The sequence below is a fragment of the Passer domesticus genome, chromosome 1 (genome assembly GCF_036417665.1).
Source record: "Passer domesticus isolate bPasDom1 chromosome 1, bPasDom1.hap1, whole genome shotgun sequence".
Taxonomy (NCBI): domain Eukaryota; kingdom Metazoa; phylum Chordata; class Aves; order Passeriformes; family Passeridae; genus Passer; species Passer domesticus.
Window position 1 is genome coordinate 108,252,999 of NC_087474.1, and position 21,776 is coordinate 108,274,774.

At 44.6% G+C, this 21,776-nt stretch overlaps 1 protein-coding gene across 11 annotated transcripts in view; it reads right to left on the reverse strand.

The window, feature by feature from the left end:
- The window catches only part of LDLRAD4 (low density lipoprotein receptor class A domain containing 4), a 283,046-nt gene that overhangs the window by 25,076 nt on the left and 236,194 nt on the right, over positions 1–21,776 (reverse strand). The window contains exon 1 of one of the 11 annotated variants that reach the window (XM_064432968.1): positions 14,138–14,157. The exons of 6 other annotated variants lie outside the window; for them this stretch is intronic. Coding sequence is in view for 2 of the 5 variants with exons in the window: in XM_064432979.1 (XP_064289049.1) it covers positions 21–90 (70 nt within the window). In the remaining 3 variants the exon portion in view is untranslated. Of the gene's footprint in view, positions 1–20; positions 531–571; positions 669–857; positions 877–14,137; positions 14,158–21,776 lie in introns of those variants that run through there. 4 more of the 11 variants (XM_064433002.1, XM_064432988.1, XM_064432979.1 and 1 more) reach the window with 4 other exon arrangements.

Genomic DNA, 21,776 nt, shown 5'->3' on the forward strand with positions numbered 1-21,776 from the left:
CCCAGCGGACGCGCCGGTACCTCTTTCCAACAACAGGTCTTTTAACCGCGCATCCTTCACCGCTGTCCTGTTAAGCCGCTCACTGGACATGCTCGCCTCCGCCGGGCGGGGGGCTCAAGCCGCTCCGCCAGCCCCCGCGGCGGGCACCGCATCCCCGGCAGCCCCGGGCTCCATCCAGCGAGGGGACGCGGTCAGGGAGGCTGCCAGGGAGCCTCCGGGCCGCGCCTCTCGCGGCGCTGGGAGCGCGGCTGCCGCCCCGCAGCCGGAGCGGGCGGGCACGGCCGGCACCGGCCGCTCCCGCCCCGCCGTGCCCCGGCCGCGCGTGTGCGCGCACGCACGGACACCAGGGTCCCGCCGGGCTCCGCGCCCGGGGCCAGACGAGTTTTAAAAAAAAAAAAAAAATCAAAAATCCCAAACCACAACAGCAACAAAAAGAAAAAAAAAATTAAAAAACCAGTCGACCGGCGAGAACAAAAAGAACGGAAAGGCGCTGCCCCGCTGGTGGGCGAGCCCCGCGGGGAGGCGCGGAGCGCAAACAGGGAGGGAAGGAGGGAAGCAGGAAGGTCCGTACCTGAGCCGCGCCGCCGCCGCTCTTTAAGCCCGGCCCGGCGCGGCGCGCTCGGGGCGCCCCGGCTCCGCCGCCTGCCCCGGCCCGCCCGCGCCTGCGCCGCGCCCGCGCCGCCCCCGCGCACGTGCCCGCGCCCCGCCCCGCCCCGCCCGCCCGGACGGGACCGCGCGGGGCCCGAGGCGCTCCCGGCCTGGGCGCTCCAAAGGGCGCCGGCAGCCACGGCTCGCCCCCAGCGTCACACCAGAGTGATCCCGAGACCCTCCCGGCTGCGCGGCCGCAGGTTCCTCACCCCAAGTTTCACGGGCAGTCGTGTGTGTGCGCGTGTGCCTAAAATATCAGGGAGTCGCATCCTGGAGCTATACCGTAAAACCATAACCATCAGAAGGAACAATGCCTGTAACCTCAAGTTAAAAAAAAAATAAAACCTAAAGAAGGAGGGGAAAGGAGGAGAACACCGTGCTCCAGCCGCACGTGTGTTTCTTTGGCAGAACTCCCAGCTCCAGCAGTGCCTGCCTTGCCCTGACTCCCTGTGCCTGCCAGTGAACCCCTCTGCCCCCCTGAACCCCTGTGCCTGACCCTCAACCCCTCTGCCCCCCCCGAACCCCCATGCCTGCCCCAGCCCAGCCACTGAGCCAGCCCTTCTGGTGCCTTCCTGCTGCCAGGCGGGCTCTTCATCCCGCTCCCACCTGGACTCGCCCTCAGCACCACTATGGAGGCCAGCAGCAGGGATTTAGGGCTGTCCCTGCTGCCACACAGGAGCAGCACAGTCACACAGTGTCTCTGCCATGTTGGGAAGCACCATCAGCACCATGTTCCTCAGTTTCCAGGATATTCCTTCCATACCAGCTTCACCATCATGGCCAAGACTCCTCCCATTCCTAGTTACTTCTCTGGATTATGGCAGCATCCCCAAAGCACTGAATGAAACCAGTGTGTTTACATGAACAATAAAAGTGAGTTCACCCTCTGGTCCACGCTTGGCAGGGCCTTGGAGCTCCTGAAAGCAGAGGAGATGGGCTGCAGCACTGGGGAGGCTCCATGCCCCTCTCCCAGCTGGCCGTGGCTGGCTCAGCTCAGCTCACAGCAGCACTGCTCTCCTTCACACACAGCACAGGCCCCCAGGACCCTGACCATGGAGGGAGACCCTCTGCTGCCCACGCCTCTCATGTTTGTAAATCCCATGCACCAGCCTCAATAAAAAGATGCCCTAACCCAAAGTCAAAGAGCAAAAGCCAGGAGGGGAAAGAGGCTGAGAGGAGTGTGCCTGCTTGCAGTCACCTATCAAGCTAGCACTACAGAGAGCCAGGGGGTTAAAAATATTAGGGAGACATATCCTGCTATATATATATCCACAGCATGCAGCAGGGCCCCTCTCCTGGTTACAGGCTATCCCCACTGTCTGGATTTATTAAACTGTTGTTGACGTTTAGCTTGATACTGCAAGGTCTAAGGCCTCAATCCAAACACAACAGTCAAGCTGGGGGACAGTGATCGTGGACTGTAAATAAATATCCTTTGAGAGTTCCTAGAAGAGCAGAATGAGTTTAAATTATGTGTCAATAGAATGCTTTTGTGCAAGTGGAGTATTAACCAAGTACAGCACTGTTACCAGCAGAGATAAGTAATTCAGTACAGACGGCAGATGTGGAGCACCTTCAAAATGACAATCTGATTGTCCTTAAACTACTTTGAAAATAATTAATTCAACAGACCAGACTTCTGAACATGGCTGTTGTGTGGGCATACCCACTCAAAGTGTACAGAGCTGCTGCTGAGGCCAATTACCTTCCTGTTGCAAACTCTTTGTTTTCAAGGACTTTGTAAGATAAAGTTTCTGACCAAAGACTGACCTACATACATCATTCCCCAGCCTCGTGCTTTAAGTGTGGAGCTGGTTTCAGATCAGTGCAGTTTAAAGATTACAAAGAAAGCAGAAAACAAACCAAATTAGTATATTGGCATTAATGCTTCTCCTTTACTTTACTCATACAATTGAACTGTAGATGTTTAGAGTCCTCAGTTTCTGAAGAGCATTAACCCATGACATAAAATAGTTGCTTTGGCAAGACTGGGGATTCAGTACATGGACTGGTAACTAACACACTTTACTCCCTCTCTAGCCCAATACCTACCAACTATAATTGTACAAGTACAGGCACAATGACTGCAAAATGGTTACAGACTTCTGCGATAAACATCCTCAAGAATGTCCTCAGAACAATATTTGGCTCATCACCTATTTATTAAGAATTTATCACAAACTTTTTAATGTGACTCAAGCCCTGTGCCAGAGAGCCCATATAAGCTTCATTGTCAACAAGAATGGGGGAGCAGCTTCCAGCTAAAATTCCAAGTAGCAGGTTCCACCATGACCTCTGAGCAGGACGGCTGCTCTGGCGTCAGGGTTGAAGCTCCTTAAGCAGGTTCTGGCACAGAGTCATAATGCTTCTCCACAGGCCATTACAAGTCTAGCATATTAATGATAAAACCAAGGGCTAGTTAAACTTGGTAACAGGTGAAATTTTGTGAAGGACATGTTCACTGATCTGTCTCCTCAGATCATTACTGGGAAAATGAAAGACTCATTCTGGAACCCACAAAAACAAAACCTGAATTTTTTATTTTACTGCTAGTAAAGATGTTAATCTCAAGTGTATAGAAACAGTCATGCTTTGGTGACCAAAACTGCACAGATACTGCTTTCTCAATATGACTTTTGCATTTCTGCTACTTCTCCCTTTTTTTTGTCTGATCCTCTAAAGACATTACTGTCTGTGGGCAGGTTATTGACCAGTTGTGACACTTTGAAGAGTAAGAGAAAACCTGCAGTCTTGAAACTGGACAAGAAGGGGGTGTTTCCTCCTGCCTGCAGCCAGCCCCTTGGGGTCACTCACCTGGGGAGCCTCAACAGTGGGGGTGTGTGGAGAGGTGCGTCCCCCTCCCTGCACTGTCAAGCAAGTTCAAGGCTTCAAGCAACTGCAGATGCACCCACTGAATGCCCCATACCCCCGCCTCTCAAACTGCCTCCACCTGGGGGAAATTTTTCACCTTTCTGATTAAATCCTGAGTTTGTCAGAAAAAGACAGAGGAACAGCACCGACTGAGGGAAAGAAAAAGTTCTTTTCTCATAGGCAGTGAACTCAAGTAACTGATTTGCTAGCAGTATGTATCCAGATGTATTATGTTGTGTTTAATGTGATTAGGTGCAAGGAACAAGCAGATGGGAGCACTGTGGAGAGATTAGCAACACAACCCAAAAGAAGTTGGTGGAGAGAAGAAGACAGTATTTAAGGCCTCTAAATTAACTCCCTGTTAAAGCTGTTCTTTACTCTGCAGTAATAAGAAGGATTAGGAAATTCAAGCAGTCCTTCATATGCATAGTTAGTTGCACAGCCTGAGTGATCCCTGTGCTGGCCACGCATGCAGTGGTTTGTTTTCCTCTGCTGGAAGGAGAGTTCAATCAGGGACACTGAATTATAACATGCTGATTTAAAAGTAATCACCGTTTCAGACCTGACTAGCACTGGCTCTGTTTACACTGGCGAGTGAGAAAATCTACTTATGAATTATCCCCACTGCAGTTCTATTAGTCCTCAATGTTGGCTCGAGATAGGCAATTTACAGTCGTCTGTTCCAGCAGGGTTAAATGGTACAGTGAGCATAATGCCCTGGCCCTGCTTACCCTGGAGATCACACTGCTGGTAACTTGGATGCTCCCCTGCCACTGCTAAAAAACAGGTACAGAATTTCCTGGTGCTGATGCTTGAGGAATGAGAAGCTCTGGACAGGGAAAGGCAGCTGTAAATACGAGGAAGATAATCAACCCGGACTATTCAGACCAGAAAAACATCTCCAAGGGGACAAAGTCACCGGGTGTCTGAGAACCAAAACTTCCCACCATTAGGGCGAGTATTGTGATACAGTGGCTTCCATGTGTTTTAGTCATTGGCTACTTCAATCCTCCATTTAGTCTGTCCAAAATTAGTGAACAAAATCAGCTGTGCTGAAAATACTGCACCTCCTTCCACCCTTAGTTTTGATCACATTCCACAGCTTTTGTCACATTTTGAGCTCAAATCAACTAAGTGTAAAAATTAGCTATTTAAGTAAGAGAAAAGGCAAGAAAGGATCACAATGTTGTTTGTTTGGGTTTTTTAAATTCTGTTATTATTCAGAGCTCTCCCAGCAGTACTTGCAGTTAGTACCTGGAACTGGATTCTGTGGAGTCTCTGGTTGCAGCATGACTACCCTGCCTAAGCTCCCTGTGGTTTCCAGGCAATTCCCAGCAAGTACAGGAAAGAATCATCCCTCATTATTAATATTTTTTTTTCTGTTCAAGCTGGAGCTAGAAGAAATGCACTAAGGACCACATTAAAAAGCTGAGAGATCACATCATGCATTATCCTGCCATACAAATGGATGAAAGTTAAATGAGGGATAGAATTAGCATGGATGCTAGAATTAAGCATATGCAAAAATCCACCCCCAACAAAAAACTGAAAGCCCTGTTGTAGAAGTATAGGTTGCTAAATAAGCTATTAGTGGTATTTTAGACACACAAAGAACGTTCATTCTTCCACTAAAGAACATACTTCAGTTACAGAGAGTCTCCTGCCAGGTGGATTATTCGCTCCATAAATCTCAATTGCCAGCAAACTCCCTGGCAGCCAGGAAAAGAAAACAACGGGCACTCAACTGCAGGTTAAGAGACTATCAAATATTTTAGTACTTTCTGACTAAGGAGTGTGCAAAGACTTCAAAGCTGGACAGTGCAGAAAGATCACAAGGAAACCCAGCAACCCTGGTCTAAAAAAAAATAATCTAAGGGCAAGACAGAACAGAGATAAGAAGGGAAAGCAGAACTGGGATTACAATACAGTACTAAAAATACAAGTAGAATGTGAAGAGCTGTATTTTATTTCTGACATTAATATAATCAGCTAGTTTAGAGATACAAAGCTCTGCCTCACTGATGGTGCTGTCTTGTACCTGAACGTAAAGGACAAAGAGAGAACCTGGAAAAAGTATCTGAAGATGTATGGGGAACAAAGGGAATCAACAGAATGCAGAATTTGAGGTCAGAGCTGACATAAAAATAATGCTTTTAAAGAACTACAATGCCAATATAAGCTAGTGTTAACATTTAAAAGTGAGCAAAGGAAAGACTTCAATACTGGTAAATGAATCTACATGCAAAACAAAGGAATTTGTTTTCTTTCATCCCGCAGTTTTCTTATCATTTGTCTTGCAGCATTTACATACATGCTGTCTGGATGTGTAATCATAAGGGAAATTAACCCTGGATAACCCCATGCTGCAGCACGTTTACAGAAATTGCTCTAGAGAAAACAACTCTAGGAATAAAATGAGGGATGTTCAAACCATCGGAAATCAAGTGAGTCACAGACACGATAGGTCTGAAGGATGGGAAAAATCTCTTTATGAGAACATGCCATTAAACATTACAATCAAGCATAAAATTGCTCTGCCACAGTATTTTGTTTTATTTGCATTGTTAAATTTCTTCTCCTAACAATAATGGATAGTTTATAGCACTAATGATTTATACAAAAGGAGCTGTGTAAATGCATCCCAAATGGGCGCCTTCTTTCTTAAGAACCACAGACTCAGTTTCCTTCAGCTTGATCGCAGATTGGTGACTCACACAGATTTCACATCTGCCTCAGGATACAATGGCGCAGCTTCTAACGAGGTTTCACGACGGATTAAGCTCCTATGGTGCAAGAGAGGTGTCAAAACTTATGCCATTTTAGAAAAGCACACTGCATTTCCACGAATTGCCATGGTGCAAGAACTATAGAGGCTCCGCCATAAGCAACTGTTATCACATTGCTAAGTTCATTACTTCTAGCTTCTGCAAGCCCACTTAAAATAAAATACAGGACTGGCATACAATTTGTATACATCCATGCACAGAAACACAAATTTTCCCCAATAAATCAATGTAATTGATCACATTGTACAAGTATTTAAATATGTCTGCAAAACACATTCACCTCATTCACATGAGGTGAATGTGTTTTGCAAAAGAGGTGAGGATTGAGATTTTTGGTGGGCAAAATGATTTGGATTTGCTCTAGTTTATAACCCTCTTTATGATATAACAGAGTAATCTATTCCCAATTCACAGCATTCCAAAACAGTAAAGTCAGGCTCCCTCAAATCAGAAATCAGAAGAGTGACATAAAACATCCCTGTGGGATCCACCTAGATCTTATCTTTCCAGAGTGTCCTTGACCTTTATGTCAAAATTAAGGTATTCATTCATGCTTGATTCCAGCAGCTGGCGCATTAGGAAAATAATTTAATTTAAGGCAAAATCTTGAGAAAGACAACACTGGGAATAAGGATCAGAATCTAGTCAAGATTTCTTATGCCAGCAAGAATGAAAATAACTGCAGATAAAAAGTACTCAGGCCATGGGGAAGTATCAGGAAGTTTGTAATGCACTTCTTTTCTGACTAATGGCCTAAGTGAGTGTGTGGACAATAATCCTCAAACAGGAGATGTGAGGAGGAGATAGAAGTCCACAGAGAATGTCAGTTGTCAGATACTTCTTCCTGCAGTTTTTCCATAACCACTTATCAGGAGCCAGTTTTAACGCATCATCACAGGCATTCCTCAGCAAGCAGCAGCGTTTCTGTCACTTCCTTCAGACTGGAAAAGGAGTAAGACTTCCCAAAAATACATCTTCTAGAAAAGAGGAAATTAAGCGAGCAAGCTCAGCACTCAATGGGAATGGGATACCTCACTGTTACTTGTGAAAAGCAGACCTCTGAGTAAACCACCAGCGAAACGACAACCACACTGCAGAAGCTACGAGGATATTTTTACCACAGCAGAATATGTTATCTTTTCATTTTGTAGAAAGGCAATAAAAATTCATAAGATTCATGCTCTGCATTTAAAGAGAAAAGCTTGGTAATACAGCATTCAGACCACATGGTTTTTAACATTACCATGAATGGTCTAAGTTCTTCAGTCTTCTGACATGTTCACAGGGATGGTGTTTACATTGACTCGTTCATAGTACATCATATCACATTTTAATGATTCAGTTCACTCTGACAAAAGGAAACATCTGCCATAATTTTTTTCTTTCGTGAACTTTATCACAATTAAAAATCTGACGTTTCACCAGCCTGTGTGCCAACTGAGAAGAACGCCAAGTTCGGCACTTCCCGATACATACAAATGAGCGCAGCATGAACAGCTAGTACCAACAGCACCAAGCCATCACTGACTTGTCAGTTCTCACCACAAAAGAGAAGAAAGATCACAGTTTGTGGGCAATAGTTTTATAATCTTGATCTGGTTTCCATATGACAGAGTGCAAGAGAGAGAAAGCAAAAAAAAAAAAAGATAAAAAGAACGTTTTGCAGCTCTGTGTGATGACAACATAAGATTTCTATGTCTTGCCCTATTGCAGCCAGAAAAATATTAAAACAGCATGTCAAAACTGGCATCGCTTCTAAAAAATGATTTCCAAACATTGCTTGATGGACAGCACCCTAGCAACTCGATACAAACCTTAAATCTGCATCTATTTTACATAAAATGAGACCAATCCCACCCAAGGCAAGGACAGTATTCTCGTTTTCAGCAGAATTAATGGTATCTACAATCTCAAGCCACTTTTGAGACACTACATGTGACAGGAAGGCAGCTTGACCATTTATCATGAGTACCACCAACCTCTTGTACCCTGTGTAAGGGCCGGCTAACTTTGTATTTTTAGGCAGTTTAAATTACACTGTCATTTCAGGATGGAAGCCAGGAGCAAAACCAGCAGCCATGCAGTGCTAGCTCATACACGGCTAGCCGAGTCCCACTCTACTGTGATGTTACTGAGCCCAGGCAGTTGGAGGTATGGATGTTTCTGAACAGAATCAGGACAGAGCTGGGGTCTCAGTGATGGTTGAGAGGTGTTTTCTAACACTGCTGCTCCATCCATTTTTTCCCTGTAGCCCTAACATAATATTGGATCAGGTAGGATACAATTAAACTTGAAGTGTCTCATAGGTACCAAGAAAGGAAAAATAAACCTGTATACAGAATATACAAGACTGCATACAAAGTATGGCATAGATGCTTAGGGACATGCATCATCTACTAGCTGTGAGATCCGACCGAGACTGAGTTTCTCTCCTTAACTCCATCACAGACCTGTTAGTGACCTAAGGAAAGTCCTTTCAGCTCTTCCTACCTGTCATCTCCATTCTTCTCTCTCTTGGTACCACAGCAGCACCTACGCAGCAGTTCCACAGAGCACGGCCTCACTCACCTCAGCCTTCACATGCTGTCCACTGCCAGTGCCATGTGTCATTTGGGCTGCTTTTGAAGATGACATGTGAGCATCAAAATCACAAAGATGCATTTTCAAAATCTGCCCAGTGGTAAGTGGATGGGTGCCTTTTCCCAGTTAGCAAAAGGCTGATCCCAAGGGGCCGCAATGGTATTTTCCTGTGTGTGACAGCAAAAAACCCAAAATTTGCTTGAAATCTTACCAGATGCACTGGGAAATGATAGCTAATGCATCTTACAGTTGGTTGGCTGGTATTTTTGGATGGGAGGCTGCATTGCAAACTACTTCATCCTGTATTCCCACTCTGTACAACTGCACATCCGACATTGTACTGACTCACCGGTAGCATTTTTGTGCAGCCCACTAAAGAAATAACATTACACCCCATTTGGGTGGGGCAAGGCTTTCTGGGTGAACTGACTTGTTGGAGAGGAAGTTTTGAAAGTAAGATACTTGTTTTCAGAGTCACAGAGAAACCGTGATCTCCTGTGCGTGCATGCAGAGCAGGAAAAACACATCCACTCCCTCTCACTTCTCCATGTTACCCCATTGGGGCAGCAAAACTACTGATGCTTCACATTTGGTGCACCCTAATTTTTAATATAAAATGTGGTTTTTCATTAGGATTAACTAAAGGGTTAAAACCAAATAAATCCAAGTTTTCATGCAGCCTTCAGGGAGAGGGCTAAGCTTTGTGCCCAGCCTAGCAGGGGGATGCTGCCCACACAGCACACCTTCCAGACTGCCACCAGGCAAACCCAGGGCAGACAAAGCCTTCTGGAGAAGCAAAGGGCAGAGAGATCTCTCCATCATCCTTTCCACTCGGGGATCAGGGGTCTCTGCCACACTTCTGATCCACTGAGTTTTAAGTCAAAGCTGCAGAGAATCGGCCTGAGCCAGGCAAGCGTTTTACAGCGCTGCTCTGTGATCCCCTGCCACTGGCGCCGCTTCACGCATTCGTGCAATGACTCCAGAAACAGCCTTGACTGCTCACCCATTAACTGTGAGGTGCAAGTCAGGTTTTGCACTGCTGGGAGACAGGCTATTTTTACCACACTTAGGATGTGCTGTCACAACGTTAAATCCCAGTTGCAGATTTACCAAAAGCGCTAAGGGGATTTGTCCGGGATTTCAGGATGTCGGCATCCTGATCTGCATAGCAGCTCAGACCAGGCTTTTTGCCATTCATAAGTCCCAGACAAATGACTCGTGAGAGTGTGCAGCTTGCCAGCACAGCGCATATCCAGCGAGCACGCGGGGTCTGGGATGCGTCTGACACCGGAGGCATGTGCTGGCCACCTGCACACGGCATCCCAGCCTGGCCCACGCGCTGCGTGCCAGACTTCACCCAACACCTGGGAGCATGTGTGTGCACCCTGTCTTCCGTGCACCATGCCTGGGCACACCACACCACGAGGACCACACATGTGGCACCTGGGAAAGGCCTGGCCACACAGCCCCTGCCCTCAGGCAGGGCGTTATTTACTCCCTGTACATCCCACGCCAGTCCTGCTTTCTCTAGTCTCAAGCAAGTGCAGCACAAACTTGCGATTGCTTCCCTTATAAAGTTTACACCCTGCAGCAAGAGCTTCCCAGCCACTTCTGCCCTCAGGGATCCAATCCCTTGGCTGTGGTAGGTACTCAAAAGGGCCTCCTGGGAGAGATTTTTGATGGCTCATGGATAAAGTCTGAGAAATATTGCTGTCTGACACTCAGGATGGTGCGGCTGAGGTGCTGCCAATACCTTACCTGCCATATTTCCTGCCTTGAAAGCTGCATGTCATCATATTAGCACAGTTTCGCTAAGTGAATTAGAAAAGGCACACCCTTTTCCGAGTTTATCCTGGATTTTTTTTTTTTAGACACACCAAATACCTTGCTGTTAATGCATCTGTTCTCTGCCTTACACACCTAAGGCAGGAAAAAGGGAATTGCTCAAGCCAAAGTTGTGCATATAAGAAGCATGAATCTGTCAGATAACCCAAACTGGCTCTCAGCTTCAATCTATCCTTTTTTGGCAGAAACAGCTTAGACATTTTGAATTAAAAAATACTCTGGTAATTTTTTATTTATTTCCTCTCATATTTCTTTCTCTGAAAGCTCAGACTACGACTTTTTGTTCATTGTAAGTGCCTTACCCAAAGCCAACTTAAAGCTGAACACCTCTAAAAATTTTCAGGAAGGTGGTTTTTCTGTTTGGCTTTGGGGTTTGATTTTTTCGGTGTGTTTTGGCTTTTGAGGTTTGAGGAATGGGGGGGGGCGGGGAGGGAGGGTTTAAGAGTCTTAGAGTTAAGAGTTTTGGTTCCCAGTATTAGAGGTAATAGTTGTGGTTCCCAGTGTTAAATCATAACATTTTGAGGGTCTGTCTTCTGCTAAAAAAACCCAAAAATTGCTCTTTTTTTTTAGCACAGTGTGAATTTTTGTCACCTGAAGAACTGAGTCCCAGTTTCTAAAATGTTCGTATTTTATCTTTTCTGCTATACTCCGCTGTTTCTTCAGTTAATACTTTAACATCCTGCCCGAAACTGAAGCAGTTTTAGGTTCTGCATTGCCTACACATTTTGTCATTTCTAACACGACAGTTCTGTAACCCGTTTGTTTTCTCAGTGCGTCTTTGAGCATTGCTTGTACTTCACAGTGCAGATGTCTAATGCAGATCAAGGCGGGCGCTGCAGCATATTCTGTTCCAAAAGACATCCCCACCTCCTCATTTGTTTTGCAACATGGCTATCAAAGCACTAAATAAATACCATAATAGTTAGCATATATCTATTGTCTTACATATTCTGCATGGTTTATACATGTTACCTAATTTCTTTACTCCTGTGGAATAGGTACAGCGGTGATCTCTTTATATAAATTGTGGATACAAAACAAGTTAATAGCTAAACAAAATAATCAGATCAAAGCACTGTCGCAAATTTCTGAGGCCAAAGTAAATCCCATTTATAAGGAAGAGCACAAAAAAAATTGTAGAACACCTCTTGCAAATGAATGAAATGTAGGCTAAAGTTTGATTGCAGCTTTTTCTCTGTGAGCCTCTAGCCCAAATCTGAAACCTGAGTTCTCTCCCTTAAAGCTCACACCCAGAGGCATGGCTCACTGGTCAATGCAATCTCCAGAGTTTCCCATCTTGAACAATTTATTTTCAGGAACAAAGCCTGGATGAGATCCAAACCCCCCGTGTGGATTGGCAGCAGCTCCGGATGCTGTCTAGGTGTGTCTGGCTTGCCCAACTAACAACTCTTTCCAGTTCCTCCATGCAGAGCACACTCCTGTTTCACCATACTGCAGAAAGCCACCCATAAACTTCTATTCCCTCTTTTCTAAAAAGGACATCAGTTTCTCCCACTAGATCCCCAGCTTTTTGGGCTGTCAGACACTTTGGGGTTTAGCTGGTGGCTTAGAATTCAACAGTGAATGTACGGTTTAGAATTTACAGCTGGGAAAACAATTTCCCAAAATATCTGTATGAATGCAATGCAGAATTATGCCACATTATAACAGTGAGTATTCTTTCTCAAAATGGAAGTGTTAAATTTCAAGCACATCCCTATGCCTCAGATGAGCCAAGAAACTTCTGAAATGAGTAGCAGGCCTTGCTCAGCACCCTGTGTTGAGCAAAAGCAGCCTCTTCCTTTCTGCTCCTCTTGCCCCTCCAGGTAGCCCTGGCACAGCAAAGCAAAGTTTCTCAGCTGTGCTCTTAAGCCAAACTCCCCTCAACATTGTTATCAGGACAGTGTTTCCCAGCTGTTACCATCAAACTGTTAAATCCTGAAATGGGTCCATCTGAAGGTTATTTGTATCGTAAAATCATTTAGGCTGGAAAAGGCCTTTAAGATTATTGATTCCAAACACAAACCAATTTTTCATATGCAGAAAGACATAGGGAAACAAACACTAATATTAATCTGTTCAAACAGCAATAAGTCCCCCCCCCCCAACCCTCCCCCACGCAAGAAGCTGCAAAAATTAAATCCGTAAGGACATTTATAAAGCATATCTTATTTCGGGGAGAAAACAAAAGTGACTGACACCGTTATTTGTCAGCGCTGGTAAATAAATTTGCACGGCTTACAATGTTTACCCTGGAGTACAGCTGAAAGATCCATTCGTGCTGCATTAGAAACCCGCCTCAATGACAAACTTCAGCTCCCCGCTCTAGCAAAGCTGATGTATTGACTAGACAGGTAGATATTAGGTGCTCCGACTGTCTGGATGCTATGGAAATCATGCCGCATGCATCTGACCGTTGTCAGCGGCAGAAGACAAGCGCCGGCCTCATTCTTATTCTAGCCAGGAAAAAGGCCTCGTCTGCATTAGCCTTTTTACTGAAAGGCTGCCATATTTGTCAGTTCAGACGCATGTAAGATAAGCTCTTTCCCCGTTATCTAATATTTCACCAGGCAGTGGAAACGAAGGATAAGCAGAACCTAATAGTCTGTGTGGGCAGGAGATCTTGAATGCTGTCAAGCTCAGCGCAAGGCCTGGATGCCCTAGACAAGGGGAAGTTTACAGCAGGAGTTAATCACTTCATTTTGAAGAAAAACTCACAGGGATTTGAAGAAATGGCTAGGACTTATCCTGGCTACGCAGCAAGAAAGGAGACAAGCATAAAACCCTTAGTGCAGCATTATACTCAGGGCCTCTCCCCTCTTGTAAGGTAGGTACGGCTTGGCTAGAATTTCAGCCCAGTCAAAGGGGATTAAAGAAGGCAGCTGGAAAACCGCTGCTTTTCCTAAGCAGCTGGACAAAACAGAAGGACAGGCAGAGAGAAGCAAACTAAAAAACAAAACTCTGCATTCTTGAAATGTCCTGGGCCAATCAGTACCTTGTATGGCAGCTAGCAGAGATGCCAAAAGTACTGCTGCAGTCTGATTTACCTATACTTCTACACTCCAAAACTGCCCAAATTGCATTCAGAGTTGGTAACAACCTGGCAAAGAGATCAGAAAGGCTCTTGCTCAGTTGCAGGACTCCCTGGCAAGTACATATCTTAACAGGCTTTTCTGCTGCATAATGTGAATACAACAGTGCTAAGTGAATTCCGAATAAAATTAAGATAGCCTGTTTTAGAGCTCACAGAGTAAGTCTGGTTTAACAGCATGTCTTCTTAAGAGATACACCATTTCAAACAGTAGCGACTATACAGTCACACTGCTCCCTTTTAATGGACTGACATGAGAATCCAACCATATTTGGTGTAGCCCCAAGTGTAAGCTTTACACGTTGTTCTGGCTCACCTGGAATGGCCAAGCTCTGCCCAAACAATTTTGTGGGTTTTTTTTCCATCTGGAAAAAGTGGAGCTTTTGGGCTCAGAGGTGCCTGGCCAAAATGTATGCGACAGCCCTTAAGGGAAGGGTTATAACACACGTGTGGGATGTGGTATCCAGCATCCCTCTGCTGCCTGTTCCCAATCCACTGCCTACTCTTTAAACCACCACCTAAGTGACACGGTGAGCTGTGTTCTGTGCATGGACTCCTAACGTCAACGCTGCACTTAATACCTCATGTGGCCACCAATAATAATTTTGACCCTCCCTGGAGTCAACAACGCTGTGGCTGTCGACAGCAACAGTCCCAGGATAGCTGCTGTCAGCAGCGCCACACCACGTGTGCCCGCACGTGACAGCAGCTCTGCCGTGTCGCCCACCTGCTCCCACTGTGTGATGATGGGGACTACACAAAGTCACAAGAAACCTATTCCCAGGGAGTCAAGTGCTCCTTGGCGTCAGCACTCGCCGTCCTCACGGAGTAGGCCAACTGGGGGAAGACGCATGTGGCATGTGAGCCTGCAAGGAAAACAAAGCCTAGCCTGCGTCTAATTTTAGGCTTGGCAGCCCTAAGGATGTTCTGGGCTGCCTTTATCTTTGGCTTTTCCAACTCCTCTTCCTTTAAGGTCATACCCTTAAAAGCTGTTGTACTGCCTCTTGCCCCAGGTCTCTTTCCTTCCCTACACCAGCCCTGTCAGAAGGTACAGCAGCTGGAAAGCCCTGACCCCCTGGAAAGCCTTCCTTTCAGCGAGCTAGCAGGACAGACATGCAGGAAAAACCTTCCAGCCTGCCGGCTCAGCTGGGATAAAGAAGGGACGATCCCTCATGCTTTATTTCATCACCAGCTGGCAGCAAGGCTTTCTGAATCACCCTTGTCCTAGGGTCAGTCCAGAAATTCTCTGCCTTTTTCACGTGAACCTTGCAGAGTACTTTTTCTTTTTTTTAAATCATGTATATTAAGTACTTCATTTAAGGTGAATCAATCCCAGTTTCACGTTAATGGGAAAGGAATGGGAAGGTACCAGGAGCTGATGCCACATGGCCAAGCTCCATTTCCCTTTATGGACTCCCTCAAACCCCAAAGCCTGTCCAACAGGACTCAGATTCTTGCTCACACAGGAGCAAGATGCCATAGGCTAGCTCTTTGCAGAAATTGCCAGGATGTACAGGCAGGATAACACCAAGTATCCTCCTGCTCTAAGCAAGCCACAAGCTGCCTGCTGCAGCGTGTTGATGCTGGACCACTGTCCCCACATGGGAAAGCTGTTCATTCCCCAGGTGCCTCAGCCCAAGACTGATCCCACCACCTAGGGCCAGCTCCAAATGCCAGCTGCCAGGAGCACATACACAGCAGCAATGCTGCCAAGCCTGCACTCGCAGCCCCAACATCCAGTAAAGCAGTGCTCCATTTTCAGGGAGTCTAGAAATGCAAAGCAGAGAGAAAGGCAAAGGTGGCTTTCCAAAATGTTTTTGCTTCACTCCTAATTCCCTAAAATGGTGCAGGGATTTATTTAAAACCTGGAAGAAAAATATAACCTAAACGTACCGCTTCATCCTTTACAGCATTCCACCTCTGGCAGTGTTTTCCACCCATGCCCAGAGAAAGCAGCAGGTTACCCAGCCTGACACCAGCATTGCATCCCAGCCCCAGGGGCACTGCACACCCTCCTGCCCACCTCTGGAAGGGCTGAACAAAAATACCAGCTTCTGGAGGAAAGTGTCTCTGGTGCAGCCATACACCAAGACCTCTTACTCCACATCCCAGCTGCCACTCTGAAGCTTGCACAGAAATGAATAATCTTATTTTCTCTGCTTTTTTAAAATATTTTTTTTTCCAGGGGGAAGGGGGAAACCTTGATTAGATAGATGTGGCTACTTAAAAGCAGTCTCTAGCAAGTCCATTCTCGGCTGAAACAACTGGGGCAGAATGGGTCTCTGTTAATGTTACATTTAGTCATTAAAAATGTGCATTTGTGATTCTAAAAGCTGCTAGAGGCAAAACACAAGAGAGAGATACATACTCAGATTTACATTCAGTTTCCAGCCGGGGAGACTCAGTGAAACTAAAATTAACATCTCTACCTTTCATATGCATTTCTGGACAAACATAAATTGAGTAATAACCACCACTGCTGTACACATTTGAATCCTCTTTCAGCAAAAGCCTAAATGCCTTTTGAAAAACTTAAATAATTTAGCAATGTGATAGTGTGAAGTGTGTTAAGACACTTTTGTATACTACTACATCTAGCTCTGGGGTACCTCACAGGGGATGTCATCTTAAAGGAGCAACACACAATGGCTTTGGGCAGAGAAACAGTTAACAGATAAAAGGAACAAAAGCACTTGCACTGGATGGGAAAATATCACACAGAAATAATAGATAATCAAATAAAAACAGTACAAACTATACAGTGGAATCTTTAATTATGACTCACTACAAAGACTTTGGTTTCACATTTAACCCATGCTGGTTAAACAACATCTTGGTAAAACTAGTGCATTTTCACCATTCATTTGTATTACTGGAACATAAAGATCCTTCAATCAAGGCCACAACTTCAGCGGCCTGAGCACTGCACAATTAAAAAAACACAGCCCTAGGATTTTGAGGTCTGGAACTATGACAAAGAAGATGACTTTCTTATGAAAAAGGAGGTGAGATTAAGGCGTAAAATGTTCACATCCACTGTAAAAAATTCTGGGTATTCTTAGCACAACAGCTGCCTAGCCAAAAAAACTTTAAAAAAAAAAGGCCTAAAAGTGCAAAAAAAAACCCACTCCAAGGAAAGCCTTTTTAGGACTTTGACAGCAAATAGTCTTTCCCATGGATCAGTGTAGGGGGCCTTTTACTGAATCACCAAGACAGTTTTCTGTTGCACTGGGACAATTCTCCACGAAGCCACATGCAGTAAATGCACAAGCAGACTAAGGGGATTAGAAGGAGAAATTTGCATTGTATTTCTGTATTCCAAATTCCTTCTGGTCTCTGTTTTTCTGAGCAGTAAAAGAAACTGTAAAAACAAGGTCCAGACACTACCTGAAATAAAGCTGTTTCCTATTGTCCTATTACCTAACTTTTAATAATATTGATGTCTCAAAAAACAACACATACTAGGAAGTAAGTGAAGGTTTAAAAAACCCAAAAAGACCAACTATAAGTAAATTATTTAGATGGACACAAAGTTCAAATTCTGTGCCCATAGGCTGGACCCAAGGCTCTCCTTTATCACCAGCAGCTGGAAAATCTTAAAGTGGTTGCATTTTCGTTCTATCAGCCAAATTTTGCTTTGTTTCTAGGTTATGGGGATCAGAAACAGAAAACTATACCTGCTTTTCCTGTAACAGTTTGCAAATTTCACAGCCCATTTCAAATAACTTCTGGCAGATTTTTTATTCTTTCCAGAGCTCCTTGGAGCAGGGAAGCTTTAATAATTTGCTCATGCAATGCCAACAGAATATAAAGATGAAAAAAGAAAGGGGGAAAAAAAAACAATCACCAACAAAATAAGCTTCAATGTTAAAAAGTGGAAAAATAAATTAAGGTAAAAATAAGGGGGTGAGATGAAACGGCACCCATGTGGGTGCTTGGAAATGATGATCCAATGGTCTGTCCTCTGACTTCACAGCTCAGGAGCTCCTGGCACACTGCTGCTCTATCTGCAGCATCTCCATGCTGGAAACAAAAGTTTCCATCTACAACTCATTTATTAATGAGTGGCTCTTTAGGCTATCATAATACACTAATTTACATTGCTTAGGTTTACTCTGTGCTTTGTTGCTGAGGAGAGCAGAAACAAACTTACTGTTCTTCTTCTTCTATGGTGGTTTAAAAGCACAGCGCAATTTCAAGGGCAGATCAAAGTTAGACTAATTATTTCCTTTCTGTATATCACATAAGTAAATGTAACAGGTCACTAGGGAAGGGGGAAACAAAAGATGAATGTATTTGCACACACCAACAGCAAACACCAAGAAACAAGGACATTATTTATATAATAAAAAGATGCATAAGGGAAAACATCAAAGCCTATATTAAACATAAAAACCCACAAATATATCACCAATGGTGCCTAAATAACTAGGGAAATGAACTGGCTGCTCTCTTCTCCACACTTCACATTAAACATAACTGCTGAGATGGTTATATCCTTCAAGAGCCTTTAGTACTACTGATGATGAAGGTTTGATAATTCTAGTATTGCCCACTTGATCCCAATACTAAAATATACATTGCCATTGTTTTCTGTTGTTTAGAAACATTTGAGTTTACTCAGGTCATACCCAAAAGATTTGGGCTGCAGTCAGGAAGGCTAGAAACATGTTTTACTGTATTTTTTTTTTTTAATGAGACCTGACATTCTTATTATACAGTTCCAGGAATCACAGTTTGAAAATACTTCAGCTATCATGAGAACTGAAGAGTGGTTAAGAACATAATTTGCCTGTAGAAACCTGCAGAAGCAAATATCTTCTGCTCTGCATTAATTCCTCTCTAAGGAACTTAAATAGGCATATTCCACTTATGTTACTCTTCCTTTGTCCTTTTCCCAGGTTACTTCATCTGCTAGTTGAGAAACTGCAAGCTTTGAGGCAAAAAAAAACCCCCAGTGTGTAACTTCAGTGTGTTGTCTACCTGTCAGCAACTGCACAAGCATTCTCCATGGCCTATCCTTGGCATTCCTACTTCCACCACAGCTTCAAAGTACCGACAGAAGATATGATGGCCCCAGCATACAGACACAACACAACACACCACACAGTGGCATCTGTCAGGGGTCAGGCACTGTCCAACTTCTGTTAAGACCCATTAAATTTTCTACGACTCAGGACAGCTTTTGGTATAGGAGCAATACTGCTCCTTGTTTTGGGAACTTCCCATGACAACCATGTTCTTGGACAATACGTTTTTTGGCACTCAGTGGGTGAAGAGGTTCCCTGGAATAGGAGGAGAAAATGATAGGGGGCTTTTCAAGGCATGGAACTGGGGCTCTTCAGGGAAAGCTCTCCTGCACTGAAAGGTGGCACACAGGGAAGGTCCCTGAGCTGGACAGACGTGTGGTCACAGCTGCACGGAGCACGGAGCCACAACCAGGAGCTGGGCCTCCAGGAGTGGCAAAGTGTGCAGTCCTGCAGAAATAATCTTTGATATTTATTGTACTTTTCTTTCACTCCTGAAGCATCAGGAAGGTTGTTGCCTGGCTCACCTCCAGAGAAGATTGCATGGATCAGGCCAAATGCAGAGAACTACAGCCTGACATGCAGAGATCTGAATGGCACACCTAAGTTTCTACACTTAAAACCATGAACAGCCCTGGACTCCATCTCTACACACAAATAAAAGGCCTTTTATTTGCTTGACAGTGCTCTTTATTTTTTCAGTGTGTGCCCTTTACTGTTCTTTGACTAAGAGTACAGATACAGGCATTTCTCACCCACACAGTACTCAAATGACTTTCAAACCTTTGTGTTAGCTTGTCATTTTTTTGGTAGCTTTCACACCCCTATTGAAACAAAACTTAGACAAACCCTGAAAACTAAGGATCTCTCCAGACACGTCTAGACTCTCAGTTCAACAAGGCACAATATTTCTGAACTCTCTAACCTTTATGGGAGGTGACCAAAGCCAGCTCAGACAGACTAAACTGACACACTGCCAGCTAATACCCTGAACACCTTAAAATGCAAATAGCTCTAATCTTATTAGAAATGATGCAATTCACCCTACTGCAAGAGTAAGAGGGGGCAGGGAAGCAAAAATACAGTTCTTAGCACAAGCTACAGTTCTCATCAGACAAACAAAATGTTAAAATTTATGAATTACAGCCATTTACAGTTAAAAGAGCCAAAGAATTAGGATTTTTTTTTTTTTTAATCCGTATCGAGCCTGGTAAAAGACTATATCTAGGCTATGCGTGGGAGGCAAAGAACTGCCACCATCTCCCAAAGACATGACTAATACAAGATTTGGTAAGTCAGGATGACAATGCTGTCTTTCCTCATACTGTACAACTTGGATGAAGCAAGTATGTAGGAAGGTAGCTAGAACATGCCAGAGGAGGCTCAAGCTGTACCCAGCTACTATAAGACAGGCATCTCAGTAACTCAGATGGAGCAAACAGAAAAAGTAGCTCTTTGCAAGGCAGAGCTGTCATGCTCTCCTCCCTGCTACCTCCACTGTGGGACAGCAGGAAACCTGCACTGCACAATGGAGGAGCTGGGCAGCTGTGAGCCAGTTCTACTGGGAAGAGGCATTGTGCCACTGATGTGGTGAGCCTTGCACACCACCTGATTCAAATTGCCTAAGCCCTGCTCATTTACAACCTGTTGAAGTACAGTCCTGATCTCTGAACATAAGGTAAATGACCACTGGTGAAAAGTTCCTTTTTTCTGACGGACTACTTGTATCCAGTACCCTGGAAAAGTAATGGATTTCTGCCTTGTATTTCTGCATGCTCTTCCAGCAAACAATTTCCAGATTCCTCCCAAAGACTTCCAAGTCCTGACCCCTGTCTCAATGGAAATACCTCAGGTGAGGCTGCCCAACTTGAAGCTCATGATAGATCACATTACTGAATTCACTTCTTTTCTAGGAGCAGAAATGTATGACCAGCCAGGGTAATTAAAGTATAGAAAAGGACACTGATAATGAACTAGTTTCTGTCGTGCCATATCAGCCAACAAGCTGTGCTGCAGTAGCACAAAAGCCTTTCAGCCATGCTAACAAGCAAAGGCACATGGGAGAAAAGACTGCTGGAGTTTTGGAAGCTATTTGCTGTGGTAATCTGCAACTGGTGTAGAGCAGCATGTACAGAAGGAGTGTGGCAACTTGACAGAAAGCGAGTAGCAAGCTGCTTCTCTTTTATTGCGGCTTTGCTCAGCTGGGTTGCCTTATGCAACCACCACAGGAGCAAATTCACCATGGGAAGCAAGAGAAAAAAGATTGATTTATCTTAAGCCCTGTAGAGCTCCATTCTCAGTTTTGCAAAGAGTGCAGCCCCAAAGCACAGATCCTATCACATGAAAGACCCGCCAAAAATAAAACCCCTAATAATTCTCTAAACTCTAGGGCATCATCAGACATAGTTTGTCTCTAGATTGTGGATTACTGTTAAATTGGGACAAATCTCTTTTCAAGTGACAGCTCAAAGTAAAACAAAACCAGCCACACCACTGAAACTCAAATGAACCAAAAGCCCTACAGCCTCCTCTCACAACCAGACGCATGTATATCCATGTTTCTGTCTGTTTTGGATCATAAGAGCATAAATATGAACCTATTCTCAGACAAGCATTCCTGTGGCATTAAAAAATTTGCTAATCAGTCTTCCATACTGAAAACCCTGGTTTAAGTCAGGTCACAAAAGAAAGAATGGAACAGTCTTTGTAAGCGAGCTGGGTTTTGCTACTCCTTTAATGGATTTGAGATTAGGGATCTAGTGACAGTCTGGCAGTCATCAAATAAAAGGCCAGCAGGAATGTCAGCAATTAAGGGAGACCTGTGAGGAACAGGGAGGATCTAGAAAAAATCCTCAGTAATGAGAGTAAAGTTTGCCTGTGCCATGCTAGCTGGAAAGCAACTCTCTGCAGTGACTGGTGATCTTGTAA